The 21,928-nt window shown below is 38.1% G+C and overlaps 1 protein-coding gene across 1 annotated transcript in view; it reads right to left on the bottom strand.

Annotated features, from left to right (window-relative positions):
* Positions 1-13,615: 13,615 nt before the first annotated feature.
* The window catches only part of gata6 (GATA binding protein 6), a 19,086-nt gene continuing 10,773 nt past the window's right edge, over positions 13,616-21,928 (bottom strand). Inside the window, exons 6-7 of the mRNA XM_061920570.1 lie at positions 14,863-14,960; positions 13,616-14,753 (exon numbers count right to left, since the gene is read on the bottom strand). Coding sequence (XP_061776554.1) covers positions 14,610-14,753; positions 14,863-14,960 — 242 coding nt within the window. The 3' untranslated portion in view covers positions 13,616-14,609. The remainder of the gene's footprint in view (positions 14,754-14,862; positions 14,961-21,928) is intronic.

The raw sequence follows: 21,928 nt of genomic DNA, 5'->3' as shown, positions 1-21,928 counted from the left end.
TAATTTGAGCGAGGATGAAATATTCATGTTTGAGGATATTGATAGCGACGGACTAGGAAAAAAAAAAAACGCGATTGCATTGGGACGGATTCAGATGTTTTTAGACACATTTACTAGGATAATTCTGGGAAATCCCTTATCTTTCTACTGTGTTGCTAGTGTTTTAGTGAGTTTAATAGTACCTGATAGTCGGAGGTGTACGTCCACGGGTGTCTTGACACCAGTGTCTCAGGGAAGTCGACGGCAGCTTTATGGACGGCGCAATCTCAGCTGATCTCCGGTAAGAAGCGACTTTTTACCACAATTTTCTCACCGAAACCTACTGGTTGACATTCGGTCGGGATCCATGTTTGCTTGACCGCTCTGATCCATAGTAAAGTTTCACCTCCGGGAATTTTAAACAAAGAATCACCGTGTGTTTGTGTGGCTAAAAGCTAAAGCTTCCCAACTCCATCTTTCTACTTTGACTTCTCCAATATTAATTGAACAAATTTCAAAAGATTCAGCAACACAGATCTCCAAAATACTGTGTAATTATGCCGTTAAAGCAGACGACTTTTAGATGTGTGTGTGTGCAGCCCTCATATTTCCTAACAGTCTGTGACGTCACGCGTACACGTCATCATTACACGACGTTTTCAAGAAGAAACTCCCGGGAAATTAAAAATTGCAATTTAGTAAACTAAAAAGGCTGTATTGGCATGTGTTGCAATGTTAATATTTCATCATTGATATATAAACTATCAGACTGCGTGGTGGGTAGTAGTGGGTTTCAGTAGGCCTTTAAGAAGATATACTGTCCTACAATTTTGCCAAGGCTGTTGGTTGTTTCCTTACTCGGGGCGGTTTAGCTCGGTTGGTAGAGCGGCCCTGCCAGCAACTTGAGGGTTGCAGGTTCAATTCCCGCTTCTGCCATCCTAGTCATTGCCGTTGTGTCCTTGGGCAAGACATTTTACCCACCTGCTCCCAGTGCCACCCACACTGGTTTGAATGTAACTTATATATTGGGTTTCACTATGTAAAGCGCTTTGAGTCACTAGAGAAAAAGCTGTATATAAATATAATTCACTTCACTTCACTACTCTTGTCTCTAAAAGTTCCAGTCTGCTAAAAGGGAAATCCGGGCATAAGGCGGGAGTCTTATAGCATAAAACAAGTAAGGTGCAGCGGCGTGAGGAAAAAGGTAAAAGGAAACGGAAACAAAACAAAAAAAGGGAGGAAATGGGCTACAGCTACCACAATAAAAGTCTATAAGAAAAATAAGAAGAAGAACACAGTTGGGAACAGCAGGCATTAATGATGGGAGTGGTCAGTACGCACCTGCCAACACCAGGAGGACTCGTCAGGTACAAATATGGAGACAAACTCTAATTGCAAACAGGTGCTCCCAGATGTCAATGGTCCAAACTAGCTTGAAAGAACAAACACAGATTGAGTACTCACATCATGATAGCAGATCAACAGAACCTATCCAAGGAAGTGGATCGTGCTTTGCTTCACAAGGTCATGTTGGCATTCATGTTTGTTCTCAATGAACCGTAGCCCCCCCCCATCCCAAACTTTCATACAAGCTGTGCACTGGCTACTCTAAAGAATGTCCAAGTATTTGTGTGCGGCCACACTTTGTCCACCCGTGCTTCCTTTTTGTGACAGCAGTTTAGGGAAGGCCATGTTTTGTTCGTGCTCAGAACAAACATGATCCAACACCGGTGACCTCTGACCTCACAATCACTCAAATATTGTCATAGATCACAGGTGTCAAACTCAGATCTGGCCGGCGACATCATTTTATCTGGCCTGCAAACACCTGGAAATGATATGTGCCTAAAAAGTACTTCATATTTTCTTACTAAATGTAATGGATTTTTTTCCATTTCGACAGAAAAAATATGTGTACTTTAATAAACTTTAATAGTATCCAATATTGCAACAAATATAACAGTATATTATCATACTTTCCAAACATGTTTTCTAAATAAAAATAAACAAAAATAAATAAATGGGTTGTACTTGTATAGCGCTTTTCTACCTTCAAAGTACTCAAAGCGCTTTGACACTACATCCACATTTACCCATTCACACACACATTGATGGAGGGAGCTGCCATGCAAGGCGCTAACCAGCACACATCAGGAGCAAGGGTGAAGTGTCTTGCTCAGGACACAACGGACGTGACGAGGTTGGTACTAGGTGGGGATTGAACCAGGGACCCTCGAATTGCGCACGGCCACTCCTCCACTGCGCCACGCCGTCCCAATACTTAACATTACAGCAAACTACCAATCGAATTAACAAAAGTTACTATACATTTCACCTTGTCCTTTACAGCATCCATCCATTCTCTGCCGCTTGTCCCTTTCGGGGTGGCGGGGGGCGCTGGAGCCTATCTCAGCTACATTCAGGTGGAAGGCGGCGTACACCCTGGACAAGTCGCCACCTCATCACAGGGCCAACACTGATAGACAGACAACATTCACACTCACATTCACACGCTAGGGAACATTTAGTGTTGCCAATCAACCTATCCCCAGGTGCATGTCTTTTTTTTTTTTTTTTTTGTCGTGAAAAAGGGAGTTTTTTTGGGTTGGTGCACTAATTGTAAGTGTATCTTGTGTTTTTATGTTGTTTTATAAAAACAATAAAAATTTAAAAAAATTATAAAAAAAAAAAAAAATTCTTCTGCGGTCCCCAACCACCGGTTTCCCTTTAGCCCCGGTGGTTGGGGACCGCTGCCCTAAAGGGAAATATTTGCAAATGATAGTCAGATCCTTTCTGAAGATGCCCAAGTTAAAGTTAAAGTACCAATGATTGTCACAAACATACTAGAAGTGGCGAAATTATTCTCTGCATTTGACCCATCACCCTTGATCACCCCCTGGGAGGTGAGGGGAGCAGTGGGCAGCAGCGGTGCCGCGCCCGGGTTTAATTTTTTGGTGATTTAACCCCCAATTCCAACCCTTAAAGGCCTACTGAAATGATATTTTCTTATTTAAACGGGGATAGAAAATCCATTCTATGTGTCATACTTGATCATTTCGCGATATTGCCATATTTTTGCTGAAAGGATTTAGTAGAGAACATCCACGATAAAGTTTGCAACTTTCGGTGCTAAGAGAAAAGCCTTGCCTCTACCGGAAGTCGCAGACGATGACGTCACATGTTTGATGGCTCCTCACATCGTCACATTGTTTATAACGGGAGCCTCCAACAAAAAGAGCTTTTCAGACATAGAAAACAACAATTTCCCCATTAATTTGAGTGAGGATGAAATATTTGTGTTTGAGGATATTGATAGCGATGGACTATAAAAAAAATTTTTTTTTTAAAGTTAAAAAAAAAAACAACGCGATTGCTTTGGGACGGATTCCGATGTTTTTAAACACATTTACTAGGATAATTCTGGGAAATCCCTTATCTTTCTATTGTGTTGCTTGTGTTTTAGTGAGTTTAATATTACCTGATAGTCAGAGGTGTGTCTCCACGGGTGTCTTGACGCCAATGTCTCAGGGGAGTCGGCGGCAGCTTCACGGACGGCCCAAGCTCAGCTTTTCTATGGTAAGAAGCGACATTTTAACCACAATTTTCTCACCGAAACCTGCTGGTTGACATTTGGTAGGGATCCATGTTCTCTTGACCGCGCTCTGATCCATAGTAAAGTTTCACCTCCAGGAATTTTAAACAAGGAATCACCGTATGTTTGTGTGGCTAAAGGCCAAAGCTTCCTAACTCCACCTTTCTACTGTGACTTCTCCAATATTAATTGAACAAATTGCAAAAGATTCAGCAACACAGATCTCCAAAATACTGTGTAATTATGCCGTTAAAGCAAGCGACATTTAGCTGTGTGCGTGCAGCGCTCATACTTCATAAAAACGTGTGACGTCTTGCGTACACGTCATCATTATACGACGTTTCCAAGACGAAACTCCCGGGAAATTTAAAATTGTAATTTAGTAAACTAAAAAGGCCGTATTGGCATGTGTTGCAATGTTAATATTTCATCATTGATATATCAACTATCAGACTGTGTGGTGGGTAGTAGTGGGTTTCAGTAGGCCTTTAATGCTGACTGCCAAGCAGGGAGGTAACGGGTCCCATTTTTATAGTCTTTGGTATGACTCAGCCGGGGTTCAAACTCAAGACCTACCAATCTCAGGGCGGACACTCTAACCATTAGGCCACTGAGTAGGGCTAAGCATTGGTGCACAAAACATGTTTACTGGTTTGTTTGAGTGTGAGACATTTGCAGGTAAAGCTGCCCAGAACAGAAGACCCTGGACACAGAAAGAGCTGAAGGCTGTCGAGAAGCACATGAAGGGATTCATCCCTTCTGGTATTGTACCAGGAAAGAGTGACTGTTTCAAATGTTTGGGAGCCGAACCGGAAGCTCTCAAAAACCGGGAATGGCAAGCCATGAAGTCCTATGTGTACAACTGCATTACGGCCTACAAAAGGAGATTGCAGGTAAAATAGTAGATTAAGAGATAATCAGCAAGGCTGGTTAAGTAGAACAGTTTTTTTTTATGTTAACAATGTTCAATGTTGTTCAAAATAAAAAAGTAAAAATGCAAGTTTAAATGAGTTTTCTTGAAAAGTGAAACGTGTTTTCCCGGCATTAGTAGTACTATAATACTGTAGGGTATCCATCCTTAGTTAAAACTACTTTATTTTTTTTCCCTTGTCTCCACAAGTGATGATCAAAAACTTGGTCCCCATTCAAAAAGACAACCAGTACGTGTGTGTGTGTGTGTGTGTGTGTGTGTGTGTGTGTGTGTGTGTGTGTGTGTGTGTGTGTGTGTGTGTGTTTGTTCTTGTATATCTACCCTTCTTGAGACATCAACAAATAAAAGTACCTTCCATATGAGGACCGGTGAACAAGTTAGGACCGACATCATGGTCCCAATACTGAAAATCCAATGCATCTAATACAGAATGTCTCATTTGCACCCCTGGTGGTGAAATCTATCAAAATTAGGGTGGTCCCAAAAAGGAGGGATTTTTTAAATTGACTGTTTTAAAAGTGCTCCCCATCTGGTCAACATATGAAATAACAAGTTTGTGTAAGAAATTGGCCTAATTTAATAATAATAATAATAATGATATGTATATAGAGAGATACAGTAAAAACGTGAAGTAAATAATGAAGATAAAAAACAATTATAAACAACAACAACAACAACAAATTACCTAAAAGTAGTCTTTTTCTTACAATGTGTCGACTTCTTTCTTGTAAAATTGGGAAATATTTCTCATAGTCCTTCTGCTTCTGTAATATTGCAATTTTTTCTCTGAAACTGATTGCTTTTTTATGTAAAATTATTACTTTTTAATGCAAGGTGGCGACATTTGCCTTATAAAATTGTGACTTTTATCCCATTATTCCCAATCTTTTTGTTGTTCTTGTAACATTGTGACATTTTTGGAGCAAAATTCCAATTATTACTATGACATTGCCAAAATGTTACAGTTTTCTGATAAAACTGTGACTTATGTCGAGTAAAATTACAACTCTTTACATAAAATTGAGGGAGCACGGTGAAACAGGGGTTAGTGCATGTGCCTCACAATACGAAGATACTGAGTTGTCCTGGTTCAATACCGGGCTTGGGATCTTTCTGTGTGGAGTTTGCATGTTCTCCCCGTGACTGCGTGCGTTCCTCCTGGGAACTCCGGCTTCCTCCCACCTCCAAAGACATGCACCTGGGGATAGGTTGATTGGCAACACTAAATTGGCCCTAGTGTGTGAATGTGAGTGTGAATGTTGTCTGTCTGTGTTGGCCCTGTGATGAGGTGGCGACTTGTCCAGGGTGTACGCCGCCTTCCGTCCGAATGCAGCTGAGATAGGCTCCTGTGACCCCAAACGGGACAAGCGGTAAAAAATGGATGGATGGATACATAAAATTGCCAAAATGTTAAGCTTTTCTTGTGAAATTGTGACTGTTACTGAGTAAAATTCCAACTTTGATCATAATATTGCACAAATGATCAGTTTTTATTGTAAAATCTTGACTCGCGTTCAGTTAAATGACAAATTTTATTAGAATACTGCTAAAATTATATGTTTTTCTTGTGAAATTGTGACTGTTACCGAGCAAAATTCCAACTTTGATCATAATATTGCACAAATGATCAGTTTTTATTGTAAAATCTTGACTCGCGTTCAGTTAAATGACAAATTTTATTACAATACTGCTAAGATTGAAAGTTTTTCTTGTGAAATTGTGACTGTTACCGAGCAAAATTCCAACTTTGATCATAATATTGCACAAATGTTCAGTTTTTTCTTGTACAATCTTGATTTGCGTTGAGTAAAATGACACATTTTATTACAATACTGCTAAAATTGTACGTTTTTCTTGTGAAATTGTGACTGTTACTGAGTAAAATTCCAACTTTGATCATAATATTGCACAAATGATCAGTTTTTATTGTAAAATCTTGACTCGCGTTCAGTTAAATGACAAATTTTATTAGAATACTGCTAAAATTATAAGTTTTTCTTGTGAAATTGTGACTGTTACCGAGCAAAATTCCAACTTTGATCATAATATTGCACAAATGTTCCGTTTTTTCTTGTACAATCTTGACTCGCGTTGAGTAAAATGACACATTTTGTTACAATACTGCTAAAATTTTTCTTGTGAAATTCCAACTAATTTTTTACCACAAGCTTTTTTATACTTGCATAGTATGTATATATTATTAATGTTGTAAATACAAATCTTTATATACCTAGAAAGGGTGGTCCTAAAGAGGGAAGCATTTTTCAGAAGTCTCAAGAAGGTAACAAATACAACAGTGCGTGCGTGTGTGTGTGTGTGTGTATGTGTGTGCGTGTGTGTGTGTGCGTGTGTGTGTGTGTGCGCGCGTGTAGTTTAAGTTTGCAGATCTGTGAAGATTCTGTTAAAGGAAAAAAAAAAAACAGTTAGACACAAGGACTCCTGTGGCCGCACTTTGTCCACTTGTTATGACTTAATGGAGCGCTGCCCCTTTAAAAAAATGTTTTAAAAACACGAGCCACTAAATCACGAAAGTGCTGCAAGGATTTTCTGTGCCAAGAAATCCGCTCAGATTCTCTGGGAGTTCACAACGAGGTTACGACTGTCTCTTGTCCTCGTTTCTTGTCTTCTTTTCCTCTACAATGAAGCAGACTGGTTGTAATGAAGAAGAAGGATGCTAATGTTGCTCAAAGACAAGGAGAACATTTGGACTGCGGCCCCAAAGAACAACATGGACCCTTTACGCTGGCAATGACTACTTCCTGGATGATGTCATAAAGTTTGCAACCTTCAAGAGTTCATCGACTTCTGCTGGCGTGAAAACATTCTGCATTCTCCCCAATACGCTTGCTTGTGCCTGTTGAACTAAAAAAACTCAATTAATTCTAGAAACATGTTGCAAAATAGTAGGAAAATGACAGAAAAAAAGGAAATTCTAGGATCATTTTTTAATAAGAGCAATATTTTGGATGGAAATAGAAACAGATCTAGACAAACTGGCGCAGAAACGTCTTGACAGACACAGAAACATGTCTTAATATAGAGCAACAATGTCTGTGCAAAATTTAACAAAAACATTTTAACAAAAAAGGGTTTTTATTAGACTTGAAAAATCAAAAAAATTCTATAAAAAAATCTAAAAAAATTTTTTTGAAGTAAGCTCAAAAACTTGGGGGTGTTTAAAAAATTTTTTTTATGAAACTTTGAAACAACTTTTAAAAAAAATTATAATAATTTTGGTGGAAAAATCAGGAAAATACATCAAACGGCCACCAAAAAGTAAAAATAAATATTGGAATAAAAATGGAAAAAAATAGGCAAACTAATTGGTAATGAAATTTAAAAATAAATAAATTAATTAATTAATAAACCAACCAAAACAAAATCCAAATACATAAAAATACTTAAATATAAAAATATTATATATTTGTTAATACAAAAATATTTTTAAAAAAATTAAGCAAACATAATTTAAAAAAAATTGTGAAAAATACAAAAATTAAAACAATTATAGGACAAAATTAAGACAAATAAACCAAACAAGCGCCATAAGAATAAATATATTTAGATAAAAATAGATTAATCTTAAGGGGAAAAAAAACACATCAAACAAACAATGCTCGGTGAGCAATGTTTTGGAAAATAATAAACACTTGGGATTTTTTTTTTTGTTTTTTTTTTTTTGACAAAAGTCTAAACATTAAAATGATTCTTGGCAAAAAACTAAAATATATTCAAGCCCCTAACCCTCCCTTAAAGGCTAACATTATCACAACTTCAGAAGGTTAAAACCAATAAAAATCAGTTCCCAGTGGCTTATTTTATTTTTCTAAGTTTTTTTCAAAATGTTACCCATCATGGAATATCCCGAAAAAAGACTTTAAAGTGCCTGAGTTTCGCTATCTGTAAATCCACCGTCCATTTTCCTGTGACGTCATTTAGTGACTGCCAATTTTCCAGCTTTTACAGCTGGAAAGTTTGAAAACAAATCATTGCGTTCTAAAGTGTTTAAAAGTGTCAAATAAACCAAAAAATACATAAAGAAATAAATATTACCCGGATGATTTATAAAAATGTCACAGACTGACTGCTGTCACCTGATAGTTTTTTTCACCCTAAAAAAAAAAAAAGCCTGAGCGAGATTTTATTTTTACTCAACAAAAAAAATCTCTATTTATATTAAAATAAGCAAAATAACAAACTGAGCAAACTATAGGGCATGGGTGTCAAACTCTGGCCCACCGTGTAATTTAATTTGGCCCTTGAGGCAATATCCATTTAGCATTAGAGCTGGCCCGCCGGTGTTATACAGCGTCGGTGCCGCTGTAACACCGCATTCACCGTTAATACTCATACTTGCCAAATCTCCTAATTTTCCCAGTAGACTCCCGAAGTTCAGTGCCCCTCCCAAAAATCTCCCGGGGCAACCATTCTCCCGAATTTCTACCGATTTCCACCTGGAAAACTATATTGGGGGGGTACATTTAAGGCACTGCCTTTTGCGTTCTCTACAACTTGTCGTCGCGTCCGCTTTTCCTCCATACTAACAGCGTGTCACATAATATTTGTGGCTTTTACACACACACACACACACACACGCACAAGTGAATGCAAGGCATACTTGGTCAACAGCCATACAGGTCACACTGAGGGTGGCCGTATAAACAACTTTAGCACTGTTACAAATATGCGCCACACTGTGAACCCACGCCAAACAAGAATGACAAACACATTTCGGGTGAACATCCGCACCGTAACACAACAGAACAAATACCCAGAACCCCTTGCAGCACTAACTCTTCCGGGAAACTTCCAGCAAACTGACCAATAATTAACGTTTTATTCATGCATTTTCTCTTGCTACTTCAAGGCTTGAATGTTTGGTTCATTCATTATTATTTTATTTTGAAATGTATTATTAGCCTGTGGAAAATTTTTTATATTTACCTCAGAAGATTGCAAATAGAAAAAAAAGGCATAAATGTTTATTGAAATTTTATTTGATATGCCATTGATATTTTTTAAATTATTATTATTATTATTTGAAACTGGATTTTGCATGTCACTAAAGTTATATAAGCCTGGCTTGTTCAATATTTAATGCAAAACTTGTTTGGGTCCCTATTAAAAGGTTAATTTGTCCCGTTTAAAATTTTGGCCCACTCTGTATTTGAGTTTGACACCCCTGTCTTAGGGCAAGGCCTTTTTTTCAAGATACTCTTCGGAAAAAATGTTGTTAACTGGGAACCCTCTCAGCTCTCCTCTTGTCTGGTGTCTTCTCTTCCTTTCATGATCTTTGCAGCATTTTATAGTCCACATAATTGAAGCATAAAGCAAGATTTAGCCTTGCATTGTTGGCATCTTGTGAGCTTCTCTGTCCTTATCAGCTTGCTGTCACGCCCACCAGGGCGCCCTCTTTAATGCACGCACACAAACACTCCTCCACGCTCATTCATTCCAAGAAGAAAACACTCCCATTGTTTCATTAGCGGCCATGATGATGATGATGATGATTATGTCATCACTAAAGGTGCGTCACGGTTTTAAAAGTAGTTCCTGACTGCTTCTAGGAAAGAAGGGGTGTTACTTTACTGGCTATTTTGAACCTAAAGATCCAACTTCCTGTCCTGTCTATGACCAACGGTAGCTAAAGCAAAGCAACCAGTGAATGTTTTTTTTTTTTGCTAGTTTTTTTCTCTGTTGAGAAAAGCCAAAAAGGCTGAGTCAGAGATGGCATCTCTTCCGGGGGCAGGGAGCAGAGTCGCTCTGCTTTGAAAACGGGCACCTCCTCAGGGAGCCCCGCATTGGGGCCTCTCTGCCCTGCTGGCTGCCTGGCGAAGGACAGTGCGGACCTGACTCCTGTAGACTTCTGGAGGACTCTCAACCCCGTGAAGCCTTTCGCTTATTGAGTTTTCCCGTCTGTCCGGGGGAACATCCATGTACAAAACGCAATGTTAGCACAACACAAGTGTAGTACTTATGCCAGGCCACCAGTTGGCGATGTCACTGCACAAAACTACACTTCACGGCTTTCCCTCCATGGGATATTCTATCCATCCATTTTGCTACCGCTTGTCCCTTTTGGGGATGCGGGGGGGCGCTGGAGCCTATCTCAGCAGCATTCGGGCGGAAGGCGGGGTACACACTGGACAAGTCACCACCTCATCACAGGGCCAACACAAAAAGACAACATTCACACTCACATAATAATAATAATAATGATAATAATGGATTAGATTTATATCCATCCATCCATCCATTTCTACCGCTTATTCCCTTTTGGGGTGGCGGGGGGCGCTGGAGCCTATCTCAGCTGCATTCGGGCGGAAGGCGGTGTACACCCTGGACAAGTCACCACCTCATCACAGGGCCAACACAAATAAACAACATTCACTCTCACATAATAATAATAATAATAATAATAATGGATTAGATTTATATCGCGCTTTTCTATTGTTAGATACTCAAAGCACTCACAGAGAAGTGGGAACCCATCATTCATTCACACAATTGTGGTGGTAAGCTACATTTGTAGCGACAGCTGCCTTGGGGTGGACTGACGGAAGCGTGGCTGCCAGTTTGCGCCTACGGCCCCTCCGACCACCACCAATCATTGATTCATCATTCATTCACCTGTGTGAGCGGCACCGGGGGCAAAGGGTAAAGCGTCCTGCCCAAGGACACAACGGCAGCGATTTGGATGTCAATAGGTGGGAAACGAACTTGCAACCCTCAGGTTTCTGGCACGGCCGCTCTACCCACTACGCCATGCCGCCCCAAACATTCACAGTTTTATTGGTTTTATTGTTCAACACGCAAGGAATATCACTCGAATATTGGGAACAGGTGGGTGCCATGATTGGGTATAAAAACAGCTTCCCACAAAATGCTTAGTCTTTCACAAGAAAGGATGGGGCGAGGTACACCCCTTTGTCCACAACTGCGTGAGCAAATAGTCAAACAGCTTAAGAAGAACGTTTCTCAAAGTGCAATTGCAAGAAATTTAGGGAATTTCAACATCTACGCTCCATAATATCATCGAAAGGTTCAGAGAATCTGGAGAAATCACTCCACTTAAGTGGCATGGCTTCGATCCCTCAGACAGCACTGCATCAAAAACCGACATCAGTCTCTAAAGAATATTACCACATGGGCTCAGGAACACTTCAGAAAACCACTGTCACTGAATACAGTTCGTCGCTACATCTGTAAGTGCAAGTTAAAGCTCTACTATGCAAAGCGAAAGCCATTTATCAACAACATCCAGAAATGCCGCCGGCTTCTCTGGGCCCGAGATCATCTAAGATGGACTGATGCAAAGTGGAAAAGTGTTCTGTGGTCAGACGAGTCCACATTTCAAATTGTTTTCGGAAATATTCGACATCGTGTCATCCGGACCAAAGGGGAAGTGAACCATCCAGACTGTTATCGACGCAAAGTTCAAAAGCCAGCATCTGTGATGGTATGGGGGTGCATTAGTGCTCAAGTCATGGGTAACTTACACATCTGTGAAGGCACCATTAATGCTGAAAGGTACATACAGGTTTTGGAACAACATATGCTGCCATTTAAGCGCCGTGTTTTTCATGGACACCCCTGTTTATTTCAGCAAGACAATGCCAAGCCACATTCAGCACGTGTTACAACAGCGTGGCTTCGTAAAAAAAGAGTGCGGGTACTTTCCTGGCCCGCCTGCAGTCCAGACCTGTCCCCCATAGAAAATGTGTGGCGCATTATGAAGCGTAAAATACGACAGCGGAGACCCCGGACTGTTGAACGACTGAAGCTCTACATAATACAAGAATGGGAAAGAATTCCACTTTCAAAGCTTCAACAATTAGTTTCCTCAGTTCCCAAACATTTATTAAATGTTGTTAAAAGAAAAGGTGATGTAACACAGTGGTGAACATGCCCTTTCCCAACTACTTTGGCACGTGTTGCAGCCATGAAATTCTAAGTTAATTATTATTTGCAAAAAAAATAAAGTTTATGAGTTTGAACATCAAATATTTTCTCTTTGTAGTGCACTCAATTGAATATGGGTTGAAAAGGATTTGTAAATCATTGTATTTCCTTTATATTTACGTCTAACAGAATTTCCCAACTCATATGGAAACGGGGTTTGTACATATATACGTATATATGTGTGAAGAGCCAACAGTACTTAGTATAATGTGATATTATATACAGTACTCCACGTGGTAATGAATGCGCTAAAAGACATTTTTGAAACACACACACATATACACATATATAAAAAAAAAATATATGTATATATATATATATATATATATATATATATATATATATATATATATATACGTATATGTACACATATATACATATATGTACATATATATATATGTATACATATACATATATACATACATATACATGAATACATACATATATACTGTATATACAAATATGTATATACATATAAACATATATATACATATACAGTACATATGTATACATGTACATTTATATATACATATACATATGTATATATACATATATATATACATATATATATATATATATATATATATATATATATATATATATACATATATATATATATATACATATATATATACTTATATGTACATATATATACATATATGTACATATATATACATGTATACATATACATATATACATACATATACATAAATACATACATATACATATATACTGTATATACAAATATGTATATACATATAAACATATATATACATATATACAGTACATATGTATACATATACATTTATATATACAGTAGATATACTGTATATACATTTACATATGTATATATACAGTACATATATATACATATATACATATAAATACATGTATATATATATACATGTATATACATAAATATATATACATGTATATACATATATATACACATGTATATACATATATATATATATATATATATATATATATATATATATATACGCAAAATTGTCAAATGTTTTATATAGCCTATATGGGGTTGTATACAAGAACATATTCTGTAATTTATAATAATATAAAACATTTTAAAAAATGTTTTATTGTTTTTTCCAGACTCTGCAAGGAAAGAAGAAAATGCTTGTAAAAATCTCTCAGGATGAATAAAGGTTTGCTTTAATGTTTAAAAAATATTGAAGCAAACCCAAACAAATTAAACCAAAAAAAAAAAAGAAAAGGCAGCATGTCAATTTGTCACCAACAATGGCAACGTTTTCATTCTTGAGGATGTCCGCATTCATTTCTAACAACAGCACAACAATCTAGTGGACTGCATTTTAACACATTCTTCAAATTCGCCCCAAAAAAATCCAGATAAATAAAATATTATAATCTTGTCGGATTGCTTATGAAGCTTTTTTTAGGACACCACCCTTCAACTAGGGGGATGTGCAGTGAGACAAAACAAACACACCCCTGGAATCTTCACCTTGTTGAGGCGTGAAACAAAAAATAAAAAATAAAAATTTCTAGGTATTTTTGAATCCAGTTTTAATGCTGAACTTTACATGAGGCGTCTTCTGTTTGCCCGCTTGTTTGAAATGAGCATTTACGTGCGCTTGACTAGTTTGGAAACATGTGCGTACCTTAGTGAGAAGAGCTGAGCCTCATTTTTCAACAAGAAAAAGAAAGAACATGTTATTAATATACCCTGTTTCAACCAAACATACAGTAAGAGCTAGCAGGAAGAAGAAGACATGGGAAAGCTTGACGGTCTACTCTACTTCCATCACTTTATTCCAATCATACAACAAGGGGAGAGTCATAAATATTCTCTTCTGATTGATAAAAGTCGGCACTTGAAGGCGAATGTGATTCCAGTTGTGGAAAGAGAAAAAAAAAAAAAGGGATCAAAGTATCCTTAGAAAGACGAATGATGACGTTTAAACACTGCTCTCCAAAGCCTGCAGAGGGAAATCCTTGATTGGTTCTTTGCATCCAAAATGGATCATCCTGGTCCTGCTTCCGGGAGGATTCTCCTCTTTAAAAGGTCCAAAGCTAGCTACTCCATGCCTTGCTCAGAGGAAGTGTCTGGGAGAGCAAAGAATCAAACATCGCCCACTTCCATACCAGAAGGAAGAGTCATCCTCAAGCCAAGGCCATCGGACACCAAGGCTCCCCCCTCACCGAGGCCACGTCCGAGGTCTGAGTCAGGCCGCCGTACAGACCGTCCGCTCCCGGGTACTTGAGGACCGAGCCTTCCCCCGAGGTGGGCAGCACGGATGAGCTGACCTGTATGCGGCGTCACAACAAAACCTTCACCTTTTTTTTGTCTGGAATGTTGGCCGACTCAGCACGTTTTAAAAAAACAAAACGTAATTGAAAATTTTTAGCCACGTACCCCAGACACCTGCGTGGACGGAGAGCTGGTCTTTGAGCAGTCCTCGGAGTTGGACGAAGACGTGGACGTTGGCGTGATGGACACAGAGTTGTTACCTCCTGGAAAACACAACACCGCTTAAAGGCCTACTGAAACCCACTACTAGCAACCACACAGTCTGATAGTTGATATATCAATGATGAAATATTAACATTGCAAAACATGCCAATACGGCCTTTTTAGTTTACTAAATTGCAATTTTAAATTTCCCGGGAGTTTTGTATTGAAAACGTTGTGTAATGATGACGTGTACGCAAGACGTCACAGGTTTTTAGGAAATATTAGCGCTGCGCACACACACACAGCTAAAAGTCGTCTGCTTTAACGGCATAATTACACAGTATTTTGGACATCTGTGTTGCTGAATCTTTTGTAATTTGTTCAATTAATATTGGAGGAGTCAAAGTAGAAAGATGGAGTTGGGAAGCTCTAGCCTTTAGTCACACAAACACACGGTGATTCCTTGTTTAAAATTCCTGGAGGTGAAACTTTACTGTGGATCAGAGCATGAATGACAACATGAATCACAACGGAATGTCAACCAGCAGGTTTCGGTGAGAAAATTGTAGTTATGAAGTTGCTTCTTACCGGAAAGAAGCTGAGCTTGTGATGTCCATAGCTGCCGTCGATTCCCCTGAGACATTGGCGTCAAGACACCCGTGGAGACACACCTCTGACTATCAGGTACTATTAAACTCACTAAAACACTGGCAACACAATAGAAAGATAAGGGATTTCCCAGAATTATCCTAGTAAATGTGTCTAAAACCATTTTAATCTGTCCCAATGCAATCGGGTTTTTTTTTCTTTTTTGTTTTTTCTAGTCCGTCGCTATCAATATCCTCGAACACGAATCTTTCATCCTCGCTCAAATTAATGGGGAAATTGTTGTTTTCTCGGTCCGATCAGCACTTTTTGTTGGAGGCTCCCATTAAAATCAATGTGAATATGTGAGGAGCCATCACACATGTGACGTCATCGTCTGCGACTTCCAGTAGAGGCAAGGGTTTAGTCTTAGCATTGAAAGTTGCTAACTTTATCATGGATGTTCTCTACTAAATCCTTTCAGCAAAGATATGGCAATATTGTGAGATGATCAAGTATGACACATAGAATGGACCTGCTATCCCCGTTTGAATAAGAAAATCTCATTTCAGTAGGCCTTTAAGCCTCTAAAATAAAATGATGCTTACCTGTCTTTGTTATACTGTAAACAGGCCTTTTCTATCTTAGCTGGATTGTTGTATAACTCCATCCATCCATTTCTATCGCTTGTCCCTTATGGGGTCGCGGGGGGTGCTGCAGCCTATCCCAGCTACACATGGGCGGAAGGCGGGGTACACACTGGACAAGTCATTTCCATAAAAATAAAAGAATCACAACACTAAGATAAGATTCAAGAATTTAGCTGTAAATATTTTATTTTAATTATTTAATTATTTTTATTGTTTTTATTTCATAAAAGTGTTGTCTTTTTTTAAATATAGCAATAAAACAATAAAAAAAAACATACTGTATTTCCTTGAATTGCCGCAGGGCATATAGTATGCGCCTGCCTTAAATTACTCAAACTCGCTTTGCAAAATAATTAGCGAATGCTTAGTATTACCACCTGGTCAAACTCGTGACGTCACAAGTGACACTTCCCCTGTCATCATTTTCAAAATGGAGGAGGCGGATTTCAATACCGGTAATTTGAAATCGCATAAAGGGAAGAAGATTAAGAGCTATTCAGTAGGATTTAAGGTCCAAGCTTACATCACACTCAAATGTTTACTGCATGCCTTTGGTAAGTGCCAGAATGAGAAGAGGTTTTTAAAATAATTAGCGCATGCTTACTTTTACCGCATGCCTTTGGTAAAAGCAGGTGTGAGAAGACGTTTTAAATTAATTAGCGCCCCGGCTGCAATTCAAGGAAATACGGTATTATTACCAGAAAAAAGTTACAATTAATTCAGAATAAAAATACTAAAAAACAAAAAAAACTTTACTATATTAGATTTTGACTTTCTTTAGTGTTATTCAACATTGTACTTTACAATGCAATGACAAATTATGAGGCCATATGGGGAAAAATAATGACAATTTCAGAAAGAAAAACATTATAGTATTATTATGAGACAAAATTCATTGTTAATCCAGAATAAATGTCAAAATGTATTTGATTATATAAGAATATATAATTTAATTATCTGTATAATACATTGTTTTGTACTTGAATATTGTCATTTTATAAGAATACATTTACTCTACCAACCGGTAGAGTGGCCGTGCCAGCGACTTGAGGGTTCCAGGTTCAATCCCCGCCTCTGCCATCCTAGTCTCTGCCGTTGTGTCCCTGGGCAAGACACTTTACCCACCTGCTCCCATTGCCACCCACACTGGTTTAAATGTAACTTAGATATTGGGTTTCACTATGTAAAAGCGCTTTGAGTCACTAGACAAAAGAGCTATATATAAAAAACTCACTTCACTTCACTACAATGGAATAAAAAAACAAAAAGAAATAGAAACAAAATCCAAATACCTAGAAACAATGCAAATTTTTTTTTGCAAAAAAATAAAATATCAATAGATATAAAAGAAATCCACATTTTTGAAGAAGATGTTTTTTATGAATATTTTTTTTATGTTTTTGTCGTGATTTAGTAAAAATAAAAGCACAATATTAACAAAGTTGTGACATTGCAAAGAACCAAGCTGTAATGTTATGTCTTAATTAAGTTTTAAACTTACGAATAAAAGTCATGTTGTTGTGAAAAAATTATAATGTATATATATATATATATATATATATATATATGAAAAACATACAGTACAGGCCAAAAGTTTGGACACCTTCTCATTCAATTTGTTTTGTTTTCTTTATTTTCCCGACTATTTACATTGTAGATTGTCACTGAAGGCATCAAAACTATTAATGAACACATGTGGGGTTATGTACTTAACAAAAAAAGGTGAAATAACTAAAAACATGTTTTATATTCTAGTTTCTTCAAAATAGCCACCCTTTGCCCTGATTATTGCTTTGCACACTCTTGGCATTCTTTCGATGAGTTTCAAGAGGTAGTCACCTAAAATGCTTTTCACTTCACAGGTGTCATAGTTGTGATGCCTTCAGTGACAATCTACAATGTAGGTCAGGGGTCACCAACACGGTGCCCGCGGGCACCAGGTAGCCCGTAAGGACCAGATGAGTAGCCCGCTGGCCCGTTCTAAAAATAGCTCAAATAGCAGCACTTACCAAAGTGTTTTTTAAATTGTATTTATTTACTAGCAAGCTGGTCTCGCTTTGCTCGACATTTTTAATTCTAAGAGAGACAAAACTCAAACAAAATTTGAAAATCCAAGAAAATATTTCAAAGACTTGGTTTTGATTTGTTTAAATAAATTAATTTGTTTTTTTTTACTTTGCTGCTTATAACTTTCAGAAAGACAATTTTTTTAGAAAAAATCCATCCATCCATCCATATTCTTCCGCTTATCCGAGGTCGGGTCGCGGGGGCAACAGCCTAAGCAGGGAAACCCAGACTTCCCTCTCCCCAGCCACTTCGTCTAGCTCTTCCTGGGGGATCCCGAGGCGTTCCCAGGCCAGCCGGGAGACATAGTCTTCCCAACGTGTCCTGGGTCTTCCCCGAGGCCTCCTACCGGTTGGACGTGCCCTAAACACCTCCCTCGGGAGGCGTTCGGGTGGCATCCTGACCAGATGCCCGAACCACCTCATCTGGCTCCTCTCGATGTGAAGGAGCAGTGGCTTTACTTTGAGTTCCTCCCGGATGACAGAGCTTCTCACCCTATCTCTAAGGGAGAGCCCCGCCACACGGCGGAGGAAACTCATTTCGGCCGCTTGTACCCGTGATCTTATCCTTTCGGTCATGACCCAAAGCTCATGACCATAGGTGAGGATGGGAACGTAGATCGACCGGTAAATTGAGAGCTTTGCCTTCCGGCTCAGCTCCTTCTTCACCACAACGGATCGGTACAACGTCCGCATTACTGAAGACGCTGCACCGATCCGCCTGTTGATCTCACAATCTCACAATTTTTTTATTCTTTTTTTTTTTTTTGGAGAAAAAATACAATCTTAAAAATGATTTTAGGATTTTTAAACACATACCCTTTTACCTTTTAAATTCCTTCCTCTTCTTTCCTGACAATTTAAATCAATGTTCAGGTAAAATATATATATATATATTGTAAAGAATACTGAATACATTTTAATTTAATTCTTCATTTTAGCTTCTGTTTTTTTGACAAAGAATATTTGTGAAATATTTCTTCAAACTTATTATGATTAAAATTTTAAAAAATATATGCTGGCAAATCTAGAAAATCTGTAAAATCTAATTTAAATCTTATTTCAAAGTATTTTGAATTTCTTTTAAAATTTTTGTTCTGGAAAATCTAGACGAAATAATGATTTGTCTTTGTTAGAAATACAGCTTGGTCCAATTTGTTATATATTCTAACAAAGTGCAGATTGGATTTTAACCTATTTAAAACATGTCATCAAAATATATATTCATTGTGAGAAATCATTATGAGGATTAGTGTTATTAATAATAACAGAGTTAAAGGTAAATTGAGCAAATTGGCTAATTGTGGCAATTTATTTAAGTGTGTATCAAACTGGTAGCCCCTCGCATTAATCAGTTCCCCAGAAGAAGCTCTTGGTTTCAAAAAGGTTGGTGACCCCTGATGTAGGTAGTCATGAAAATAAAGAAAATACATTGAAATGAGAAGGTGTGTCCTATGTAAGAAATTAGGTATAAGGTTATGTGAAAAAAATCTGAAATTACAAGAAAAAATTTCGTTTGAGAACAAACATCACAATATGGCAGGAAATTGAAAAAAACTCTTGTGGAAATAAAATGTATGTGAAAAAAGTCGCAATTCATAGAGAAAAAATAATGACGTCGTGATATAACGAGAAAAAGCAATTTTTCCAAACTGAAAGTCAAAATAATAAATACTAATAAAATATATGTAAAACAATCAATAAATCATTAAAATATTAATAATAACAATTAGAAAGGTAAAAAAGTTTTTGGGAAGAAAAATCCATAATATTACTTGAAAAACAATGTAATTTGATCAAATTAATTCAGAAAATTACAATAATTAATTTGTAATTTGACGATAACGAGAATAAAACGTGATGGTATTTCTAGCTTAAAGAAAAGCTATCAAGGGGGCAGAACAAAGACCATGTTATTATTTTTGAATAGTCAAAACATATCCGTCTGGCTATGTGCTTTGTGTACACGACAAAAGCTACCACGAGCTACAGCAACCAGAGCCAGCAAACAAAACAAGCAAAGGTACAGCTGAGCAGGTACAGTGAGGAAGATGCACAGCCGTGTATTTGTCAATCATGGACGTCAATCATGGACACTGAGACGTGACACGGAGAAATCCCACAGACTCACTGGATTGTTTACCCCAGGAGCAAAAGGTCGCTGCGAGCGGCTCAGACATCAAAAAATTACAGCGCATCTGGACAGTATTCACAACGCTTCACTTATTCCACATTTTTGCACGTTACAACTTTTTTCTAAAAAGGAATAAATTCATTTGTGTCCTCAAAATGATGTACACACAAGTCACCACAATGACGATGTGAAAATTGACAAGGCATTTATTCGTAAAAGCTTTCAAAATGCACCTGAAAGACTCTCAGACCGTAAGGACAAAATTCTCTGGTGTAATGAGACAAAGATTGAACTCTTTTGCGTGAATGCCAGGCGTCATGTTTGACGAAAACCAGACACCACTCATCACCAGGTTTACACCATCCCTACAGTGAAGCATGGTGGTGGCAGCATCATTATGCGGGGATGGTTTTCAGCAGCAGGAGCTGGGAGACTAGTCACGATAGAGGGAAAGATCAATGCAGCAATGTACAGAGACATCCTGGATGAAAACCAATGCTTCCCATCCAACCCGATGGAGTTTGAGAAAAGGAATGAGGAGCAGAATGGGCAAAACTGCCGAAAAATAGGTGGGCCAAGCTTCTTGCATCGTATTCGAAAATACTTGAGCAAAAGGCTGTGTATACTTAGGCTGTGATGTTTTGTGTTTTTTATTTTCAATAAATTTGCAAAATTAACCTACTCAGTGGGATAGTGGTGTCCACCCTGAGATCGGTAGGTTGTGAGTTCAAACCCCGGCTGAGTCATACCAAAGACTACAAAAAAATGGGACCCATTGCCTCCCTGCTTGGCACTCAGCATCAAAGGTTGGAATTGGGGGTTAAATCACCATAAATTATTCCCGGGCGCGACACCGCTGCTGCCCACTGCTCCCCTCACTTCCCAGAGGGTGATCAAGGGTGATGGGTCAATTGCAGAGGACACATTTCACCACGCTTAGTGTGTGTGTGACAATCATTGGTACTTTAACTTTAAAATTAAATAGAACCTGTTTAAAGGTATGTATTCCATTTTGGAATAAGGCTGTAACACATACAAATTTGGAAAAAAATTAAGCGCTCTGAATACTTTCCGGATGCACTGTATAATCAAATCATCGATAGTCTTGACATTTGTGATATTTGAGATGCAGAAGACCCCACAAAGTACCTCAAAAATAATGACCTATTAGTATATATACATATATATAGAGAGAGAGAGATATATCTGATCATATTGGCCTGCTGATATTTTTGGCCGATAAATGCTTGAAAATGTAATATCGGAAATGATCCGTATCGGCTTCAAAAAGTTTTTTTAAAACGCCACTGTACGGAGCGGTAAGTACAAAGCAGTTGTGTCTCCAAGTCAGCAGCCCCTCCTCCTCTCCCCACACACAACACAGGAGTTGACGACTGCAGCATAAGAGGTTTACTGGCGACGCTTAATGACCTCATCAAACCGCCGCGCACGGAGCATAACAAAATCAATAGTGTGTTGTTGCCGGTGCTGTAGCCGTGGCTTGCAAGCTAGCGAGCTCAGTGACTGAGTTACAACACCATTTCTATGGTGTGGGATTATTCTAAAGTGTGTCCGATGGATAAAAAACTGGCAAT

This window comes from Nerophis ophidion, linkage group LG14, assembly GCF_033978795.1.
Source record: "Nerophis ophidion isolate RoL-2023_Sa linkage group LG14, RoL_Noph_v1.0, whole genome shotgun sequence".
NCBI lineage: Eukaryota > Metazoa > Chordata > Actinopteri > Syngnathiformes > Syngnathidae > Nerophis > Nerophis ophidion.
Note: the sequence above shows the minus strand (reverse complement) of the source record. Positions and strands in the feature narration are given on the sequence as shown.